The sequence below is a fragment of the Rhodamnia argentea genome, chromosome 8, assembly GCF_020921035.1.
Source record: "Rhodamnia argentea isolate NSW1041297 chromosome 8, ASM2092103v1, whole genome shotgun sequence".
In the NCBI taxonomy this organism is placed as follows: Eukaryota; Viridiplantae; Streptophyta; class Magnoliopsida; order Myrtales; family Myrtaceae; genus Rhodamnia; species Rhodamnia argentea.
The window spans coordinates 11,615,892-11,625,402 of NC_063157.1; the positions used below are offsets into that span (position 1 = coordinate 11,615,892).

General features: G+C 39.0%; 2 protein-coding genes across 2 annotated transcripts; both read right to left on the reverse strand.

The window, feature by feature from the left end:
- Window positions 1-5,400: 5,400 nt before the first annotated feature.
- On the reverse strand, window positions 5,401-6,873 carry LOC115745420 (putative nuclease HARBI1). The gene is made up of 3 exons (XM_030680952.2): window positions 6,258-6,873; window positions 5,943-6,174; window positions 5,401-5,855 (listed from the first exon to the last, which is right to left on the reverse strand). The coding sequence occupies exons 1-3, from the start codon at window positions 6,519-6,521 to the stop codon at window positions 5,578-5,580; spliced, it is 774 nt and encodes a 257-aa protein (XP_030536812.2). The 5' UTR covers window positions 6,522-6,873; the 3' UTR covers window positions 5,401-5,577.
- A 108-nt stretch (window positions 6,874-6,981) lies between these two features.
- On the reverse strand, window positions 6,982-9,511 carry LOC115745419. Its single transcript, XM_030680951.2, has 3 exons — window positions 9,465-9,511; window positions 7,694-8,018; window positions 6,982-7,595 (listed from the first exon to the last, which is right to left on the reverse strand). The coding sequence occupies exons 2-3, from the start codon at window positions 8,015-8,017 to the stop codon at window positions 7,047-7,049; spliced, it is 873 nt and encodes a 290-aa protein (XP_030536811.2). The 5' UTR covers window position 8,018; window positions 9,465-9,511; the 3' UTR covers window positions 6,982-7,046.

Consider the following 9,511-nt stretch of genomic DNA (forward strand, 5'->3'; position numbering starts at 1 on the left):
CAGGCACGACTCTCGTGCAACTTCATCTTTCCTCGATCTACTTGTTACCCACCATATCCAAGTAAAATAAAATAAAAAAAGTAGCACTGAATGAGTACAACTGACGCAGAGCCATTCCTGACGTGAAAACACATCACGTCGTTTCATGATGGAATTTACATGGTTTGTCATATAATTTGCATCATCTGTTTTCACATTGACTTGAATTTTTAGTCTTGGACTTTCTTATGCCCGCACACGGTCATCCCGATCGTCAAATTTCATATGTCATAGCTAATTCTACTTGCATGTGAGAGGGGTATTTAATTATTTAATGTGCTCATTTATCGGTTTAAGTTTTTAAGCCGGACTTTTTAACTCTTTTATGGGACTGTGTTAAATTCATTTTGATCCTCTTGGGATGCGTACTACTCGGTGCTACATGGTCGATAGATGTTCGGACAGAATTTCCCACTTCCGAAAATAAATAAATTGAGTATTGATCGCTGTGAAAGACCGAAGACTTCGCACAAGCGGCTATTGAACTTCTTGGTAAGTTTAGAAATTTAAAAATATGTGAATTAAGGCCTTAATCTTCAAAGAGTTTGAGCCACTAAATTCTTTAAACGACAAATTTGACTGTGGATAGAAAATAGAAATAGAAAAGCAAAGAATGGAAAGAGGAGGACGAGCCGTTGTTCCCCAACTGAACGAGCAGAAGATCGATACCAAGATTCATCCATGGTGCATAGGAAAGATACATATGATCTTCTACTGAACAGAGGCACGAGCCGACGACTATGCTCGCTTATTCAGTACCAGTCTCAGTACATAAATATGTGACTGAAAAAGAATTAGTGCATCAGTAAGGTGGACGAGGATGAGGGTGGTGAGGCCCTGGAGGCAGCGGATGACCCGGCGGTCCTGGTGGCGGCGGTTGGGCAAACGGCGGGGGAGGTGGACCGTGAGGGCCCGGCGGTGGAGGCCCTGGTGGGCCTGGTGGAGGGGGCGGGTGGTGGAAAACTGGGGGAGGCGGCTCCGGCGGTCCTCGTGGCGGCGGCGGTGCGAAGGGGTCGGGAGGCGGTGGGCCTGGCGGTGGGGGATGAGGATGGCCGTGAGGATGAGGCATGACTGTGAGCTGAGCGAGAAGTACGATGCGGTGGTGCGGGGATTGAACGGAGAACATGGGGTATAAATTGATGGCACAAGACTAGAAGTTTGTGGAAAACTAGGATTTGTTCGAGGACTGGTGGTTGGAAGTTGAATTGCCGTTGGTTTGGTGAGAAAGGAGACATGTTCATTCCACCGTCGAGATGAAAAAAATCAAACTCTCTTCTCAAGGAGACTTCGAATTAGGGATAAATGATTTGTTATTTTCTTTTCAAAAATACTATTATTATATTCTACGCTTTCATATCCTCTTTCGCTCTCACTCCCTCTGCTCTGTGCTAATTACCATCGCACTTGAGAAAATTATCAAAAAAGTCATAAGTCTATTGCATTTTTACTAATTTATTTATAAATCTTTTAATTTTGTCAATTCATTCTTAAATCTTTCAATTTTGAGTGGTGAACTGGAAATTGAAATGGGTTTGGTTTTTGGGTTGCCTTGAAGGTACTTGTCCAAGGTGAAATCGCTGTTCAAGATGCTCGCTGTGAATCCTCTGGTAATTGAATTGGATGAGTTAGGTTCGTCAGTTTTGTCCTTTTCGTCCTTCACATCGAGTCTTAATTATAATGCATAGTTGCTTTCTTGATTATGTGCGTTAGGTTTCTTCTGGTCTCGCCCAGGTCTAGCTCGGTCAAGCCTTGTCCAGCTATGGGGTGGCTTGGCCTCGTCCAGCGGTGCCATCTCGCCGTCCATCGAGTCCAGCTAGTTGTCGAAGAAGGCATAAGAAGATGAACAGTAAAACAAAAAGAAAGAAAACGTAAGAAGGAAGTAGATGAACAATAAATTGCAAAATTAAAAAATTAAAAAAATTAAAAATGTTATAATATTATTAAAATTTGCCCCATCGGCGTCGGTCGAGTCCACGTCGGCACTGGTGTTGACACCTAAATTTTAATTTCCAAAAATTCATAAAATGAGAATTGATTATAGTTCTCACAAAAAAAAAAAAAAAAAGTTTCTCATACATTGCATATTTATTTTCTATTAGTCATTGCATTTAAGCTAGAGGTGAGTCGGTTGCGCTTAATTTGACAAGCGGCTGGACCAGGTTCAATATGGATTTTTTGACTTGAGAATAAGGGGTGTGCTGAATTCTAATGAGCTAACTGACTTACTTTTTTAGCACAATTCTATTCGTTCAAGCTTGTTTTAATCATTAAGGCTTTCAATTAAATGTTCATTATTTAGAAAAGCCTTAGAATTCAAGACAGGTCTATGATTGTAAAAATTGGATGGGTGATGAATGTGAAAGTGCCGAATTTTATATGGGCTTTGGACTTAAAATCAGATTTAAATGAGCCCAATTTTTGTTGTTTAAATTATACAGGGGCTTCAGCTAATTGTCAGTTAAATAATGTAGGCCCAAGGTTAATGTCTCAAACTCACGAGCAAGGCCATGTTCGGCCATCTTCACCAGCCCCATGGCCGAAAAACTGGATGGTGTCCTCGTAAAAATGGACTCTTGAATTTTCTGATTTGATTAAGGAGTTTTAAAGGTCTAATCTTGATAAATGTTTCGAGAAAATAAAACTCTATCATTTTGCAGCAAATAACGGAGAGTTTCGATAAATGTGGACTCTATTAATCTGATGGCTGCAAATTAATCCTACTTTACCTAGGATTAACAATCTGACGGTTTCCGACAACTCCTACTCCTACTAAGACTCTGGCTCGGGACTCTATATAAACAAGAGCTCGTTCATGTTCAGGGCATCCGACCATTACTAAATTTTTGGCACACATTGTGCGGAGAGAGTTGAGAGTTGTTCAAGAAGTACGAAGGGGTCCGATTGTTACCCCCACGGTCGAGACAATCCCCCTCAAAGTTTCGTCAACTCTTCGCCGAATCCTCTTTCGTCGCTCATCCACGGTCGCGCACCACCGCCGCTCCAGCAGTTCACCCAAGGTCAGATGTCCCTGCCATCACAGCTTCACGAAGTCCGCATCAGCCCGTCTTTGCTGTTCACTGCCGAAAACCATCCAAAGAAAGCTGCTAACCAGTCCAATTCGCATTGCTGTTCAGCTTTGGATTAAGGTGCCTTGGTTTTTATTTTGCTATTATTTAAGGATTTAATCCTTGTGCCACGTGTGATAGAGTAACCAGAGGCAATCTCTGGAGATTTGTACTTCAAAAAGTACAAATTTTGGGTGGATACCGTCAAGTGTGCGTTGTGGAAAATTCGTTTTGGAAAAGGTAAAAATCCTTGGTTCTTGATTACTAATCTTTCGATCTTGATTGTTAATCTATACTTGTTAGTTTAGTAACAACATGCACGTGTGTTCGTGAACATACTTCGATTTGCAATTAAAGTCGGAAAATTAAAACTCTTTTTTATCAAAGAGCGGATGAATTTTTGCCGATTGTCAAAAAAGGTACTCTTGAAATCTGGTTTTGCGGAATAAAAATTCTGACCATGGTAGGGACCGAAAATCAGATTTTGGTGGAGTGAAAATTTTGATATCATTCTCAGCAAGCATGATGGGAAAAGGTAAGTTTTCACTAATCAAAGGGAGGCATTCGGCACTTAGATTTTCATGGCTGAATTGCACTCTACGATTAATCCTAAAGCGTGGTTTTATCTTGTGATGACTTGGTCCTATCTCTCCATGTCATGAATGATCAGAGTTGTCTCTATAAAAAAAAAAAAATCAGATTTTCTTGGACAAGAGATTTTCGGTACACATGTTTACACTTGGTCGAATTTGATGTGCTTATGGATGATTTTTTTTCATAGTCAGCTGGATTGTTCTATCTTGTGATTAACTAATATTGGATAGAGATTTGTGTTTAACTAGATGACGTTTGATTTTGCTCTGGATCTTTATGTCTAAAATGCAAGTTGGTTGGATTAATTGTTTGGTTGTTATCTTATCTTATTCCTCATTTTTTCTTTCCCAAGCTTATTCATTTAGGGTGCGCATGGTAACCATTCTGATTCCGAGAACCGATTCTGATTAAAATGACTTTTTTCGATTCTGTTCCTGAATGAGTTTTAGAGAATCGGAATGTGTTTGATAAGCGCTAAAAATTTCTGTTCCTGGAATAGAAACGCGTTTGATAACCGCACAAAATTTCTGTTTCAAAAAACTGTTTCTCTTCCTAATTTTGTTCATTTAAGTCAAATGAAAAAAAAATTACTATACATTATTTTTTTTAGCATGTCATAAATGAAATACAAATTTGAATAGATGACGTTTGAAGTCGATTGAAAAGAATAATTTAATTTTTTCACTTAGATTTAATTTTTCACTAAAACTAATGAAATCAACATTATGTAAGCCAAGTCATTTGCTCAACCGTTTCAATTGTGCATACGAATGAAGAATTTGACAAGTATAATGGAAGGTGGATCCATTCTTGCACTAAGTAATATGGAGGAGGCATTTAAACCCAAACAAAAGTCAAACATGTCAAAAACTTGAAGCAAAATCATTAAATGCGGGTTCTTTGTTTAGCTTATTCGGCTTTTGGCGTCGTGTAACTACGGTATTAGCTACGCGACACACATATTGTCAATGCCCTGTATAATCAATTTGTGATCTTATAATTATTATGAACTATGTAACTAAATTTTCCACTACACGGTAAATTAACTATTTTCCGTAGCCTATGTATTTCAACTTAGAGCAGTGGAAAAAGTAATTAAAAAAAAAGTTGGACAAAGACAAACTCCATGAAAGTATCCTAAATTGACTTCATCGACTTTTTATCTCCTTCTACATTTAGGCACTCTACTCTATAACTTGATGAAACCATAATTAGTGATTTCGACATGTCTTTAGAGATTGGTTGAAGTAAATGTTTGAATACCTTATCAAGTCAAAAACCAAAGAAAAGAAAACAACCCAAATACCAACTTCACACAAAACTGTTTGGTGAGTCTTCTTAGTATCTCTATCATAATTGTTTAGTCTCTGCCACTAGTATTGTTCAGAGTGTTGCTGCCTGGCCTTACATGCACAAGGTCTCTCAAGCCAACGAGATGAGGGCAGAGAGTGTCATGATCAGAAATGGCAATGGTCCACAAGTTTATAGTGAGAATTTCTAGTAGCCCAATGAAGGCATCAAATAACAAAACTCTTGGCTCACATTAGCCAAAGAAAAATGAAACATGAGTGAATATACTTTCACTAGCAGATTGTACCTTAAATGCATCATAATAAATGTTTTGCTTGCTACAATAAACATAAATCTTGCAAAGTTCTAAAAAAATAAGATTACAAAAATCAAAAACACTAAGTCATGGAATTTCATCCATATCGTTGTCTCTTGCCATTTGATTTGCAATACTTTTCCTAAGCATGTTTATCTCGGAGGCCTTCTCATGAAAAATATCATCTGCATCCTCTTCTTGTATAGGTCCACATGGGTACTCCGGATCACCATATCGAGAAAAGTTTTTGTCCATCTTGTCTTGGTCACGAATCTAATTATGAAGAGCACAACATATAATGACAATACGTGCTTGCTTACGAACCGTAAATGGAGGCATATGTCTCAAAATGGAAAAACGATTTTTCAATGCCCCAAATGACCTCTCAATGACATTCCTTAGTGAAGAGTGCCTATGGTTAAACAGTTCTCTTGCTATTCTGGGTCGTCTCCCTCTACCCCTATAATCGTTCGGATGATACTGTTCACCTTTAAACGGAGTTAAAAATCCCGGAAGTGCAGCATAACCAGAATCTAGCACGTAGTATTTATCTATAACAAGGTATATGAACATTTGTTATGATATGCATTTGCAATATAAATGTAAAGAACATTACTCGTTATGGACAAAGCAAATACCTGTTGGTGGATGAGGAAATTGTAGCCGAGGAGTCTCTAGTGCTGCCAAGAGGACTCGACAATCGTTCGCAGATCCTTCCCACCCAGCATACACGAAAGTAAATTTCATATCAAATGAACAAACACACAGCACATTACGGGTGGTAGTCCCTTTCCCGCCTCTATACGGGATTTGCTTCGACACGGGGACACAAGCATTAATGTGAGTGCCATCAATAGCACCTATGCAGCCCTACGATTTCATGAAAGTCTACTATTATACAAGATTATCAACTATATGTATTTGATGGTGTAACAAAGTTATGAAAATCATACCTTGAAGTAGCGTCTATGGTTACGATCCATAAGAATCTCCTCCGGAATATCATCAAATGAAGGTGGTTTGATAATCTCTTTTGACAGTTTCAAAAATACTTTCAGCACATTAGTGAAATACGTGCTGATTGTTTGTCCCGAATGTTGGAATCTCTCACATAAATCTCTATTAGAGTTACCATGACCAATTAAAGATAAGAAAATCGCAGCTTGTTCATCTACCTTAATATAATGACTATCTTTCAACCAACCTCTTACCCTCATCAAATCACATAAGTTCAAAAAACATGTCTCTCCAATCTAAAGGCTTCATATACTTTATCAAAATGTCCACAAAGAATCTCTCTTACCCATTCGGCTCCCGACAATTGATTGTCTCTAATAGGTTCTTTCGTATGCATGGACATGTCCATTACAACAATACCCAACCATGCTAATATTATGTCAATATCAGTCACATCCAAGTAATGATCACCTGGTGTTACTTGGCCATTGGACTCACTATTTTGTCCCCCTTCCATAGTACCTATGCCATCACACAAATACAAGAACATTAATATAGATATCTAGGGAAAAAAACTAATAACAACCAATAACATAAATCGGAAAGTGAAAGCAAATCAAATATAACAATCACAAAAGGAAAATATCATACCCATACCACCATACAAGTAAAAGAGTCTCAACATGAATATTTTTAAAAACCAAATAACATAGTAACATAAGTCATAAAGTAAATTAAAACCAAACATAGAAATCCCATGCAATCCCTAATACATTTTCTAACATCTATCGAAGACGTTGGAGAAGTCCATTTCTCAATTCAATTGGAGTTTGGATGAAAGCCTCCCTCCATGTGGCACTATCCATTGCTCGTTCAAGTGCCTTGTGGTAAAGATCCGCATCCAACTCGGGTATGCTAAGTAGGACATTAATCACAGCAGATATGGAGAAGGGGTCTACAGGTGGTAATGTGACTTGTGAGGTGGCAGCAGATTCACTTTGTTGACTTGCCCTGGATTTAATCATTTCTTGTAAGGCTTTGCATGTGTTGGAAATTTCACATGCTTTACTCTTTCTTCTCCTCTTGGTATTTGTAGTTCTATCCAAGTTGTGTTGTCCACTTGTAAAGACTTCCTCATCGGTGGGGTGTTCACCAAAGTCGTTTGGATCATCATCTGCATGACCACCATGATCGCCACCTTCCTCTGACTTCACCAAATCTTCGGCATTTCCTAGTGCTTGCTCGCCAGTAGCATATGTATCACCAAATACAATGAACAGCGCGGAATACCGAGGAAATCCATCCTTCTTGAACTTTGCCCGATCAGCATTATCCCGCAATTTTCACAATAATGATATACTTCAGCAACACAAACAAACCTCTTAAAATACACATATATACTAGAACAACATAAACAAAAGTTAAATGATACCTTGATGTGAAGTTCCCATATACTTGGATCATCCACAACAACTGTTTTATTCACATTATCCCAGCCAAATCCGGATTGTGTCAGAAGCTTCTTAAAACTGTCAAATAATCTTCTCAATTTGTTCATCTTGTTCTTCAGTTGTGATAGCTTATATTGGCATCTTGCCCGACTATTAAATTCAGCAAGTATAGTTTTCCACCCTGCTTTGTTGAAAGTACAAGAGGTACAATTTCCCTTTTTTACCTCTTCTACCATCAAACTTATAAAAATGTTGGTCACATGGTCGGTCCACTTTGCATTATATGTATCTTTCTCGGATGCCATGACTACCACACGCAACCATAACATAGTCATAACATTGTAACATAAATACTAGAATAATTCTTTTAAGAAAAAGGAATAGAGATTCAGACTTTGGGTTTGTATCCACCCACACATGTATTCAACATTTACAAATTAAAGAAAAAAACACATTATACTTGCTGCAAAAAGGATGTCACGTAGCAAAACTAACTTTTGTAACAAATTCTTGAAAAGGGATACGAGCACAACCCACAGCAAAAAGAGACGAACACAAAATATGAGCATCATCAAGTGTTTCTTCTCTCTCTCTAACATGATTCATATCTCCTGCTAAGGTAAATATCCTCACCTGTATTCCCCTATATCGATAGGTTGTTTGGTTCAGCAAGTAAGAAGTCAAGGTACTTCCTCGCTTCTTCCACAATCAAAAAGTCATGAAAAAGTTATACACGAATTTAAACATCAAGATGTAGATTTCATAACAGATTTGATAAATTTATGTGTCAAATAAATGTCAACTTCCAGTCCTCAAGAACAGAAGTGTAATCGAAATAGAGCAAAATCCATTCTAGAATTCCAGAGGGAGAATGATGGGAGGTTTAGTGGAGGTAAAAGTCCATGAGAGTCGGGCCACTAGAAGCCCCCGTTAATAGCAGAACAAAAGCACTCCGAAAATTTCCAGACACTTATCCCAAAATTTATTCAATCGGTTCGGGTACACCCATATCTCTAATTAGCTCCATGTATAAGGATTCTGGTGTGACTTAGCTAATGCGCTTGAGATATGTAGAAGTAGACCTCATCTAGTCTATTTTCTTTTCATTTACCACAAAACTTAGCAACTAATTGGTCGCAATATAAGCACATTGCCTACTCTCCGGAATAAATCCCAGCAAAGATTCCCGCCCATATTGCAATATCTTGGAACCGACGCGATCTCATCGCTCCGATCAACATGCCACTATAACCTCACGACGAAGACTTCTTCCGTCGTCCGTGTACGCAACAAACCAACAGTTTATTTTTAAAGCCAATCTCACGCAGTAGCCACTGAAAAAAAATCAACCAGTCTATTCATCTTAACATCTAGTTGACCTCCAAAAGAAAACCTTTCGCAAAATTCCAGCTCAAGACCATCAAAGCTGGCGAGATCGAGTAAAATTGCGGAATCAAACTCCCAACAAGGAAAAAAAAGAATGAATAGATGTGGACAAGCACGAGGAAAGCGCACGAACGAAGACAAATACGACCACGCAAACAAAAATAAAAACAACACGGAATGAGGGCAACACTCGGCCGAGCTCGATTAGGGCTACCCTCGCCCGGATCGGCGAGGGCTACGCTCGGCCGAGCCCGATTAAGGCCTAATCAGGCTTGGCCGAGCGTAGCCCTCGCCGATCTGGGGGAGGGATGCCCTTATCGGGCTTGGCAAGGAGACGAAGAGAAAATAGGGTCGTGCGGAACTCACCGGAATCGTGCTACGAAGAGGTGGATAGCGGCGGTCGAGCTAAGGGG

Coding starts and splice junctions, on each gene's coding strand:
- LOC115745420 (XM_030680952.2), bottom strand. CDS start 6,521: ATGAGGGTAAGAGGTTGGTTGAAAGATAGTCATTATATTAAGGTAGAT. Junction 6,175..6,257: donor ACCATAGACGCTACTTCAAG/GTATGATTTTCA, acceptor ATGAAATCGTAG/GGCTGCATAGGTGCTATTGA. Junction 5,856..5,942: donor ATTTCCTCATCCACCAACAG/GTATTTGCTTTG, acceptor ACCTTGTTATAG/ATAAATACTACGTGCTAGAT.
- LOC115745419 (XM_030680951.2), bottom strand. CDS start 8,017: ATGGCATCCGAGAAAGATACATATAATGCAAAGTGGACCGACCATGTG. Junction 7,596..7,693: donor TATGGGAACTTCACATCAAG/GTATCATTTAAC, acceptor TGAAAATTGCGG/GATAATGCTGATCGGGCAAA.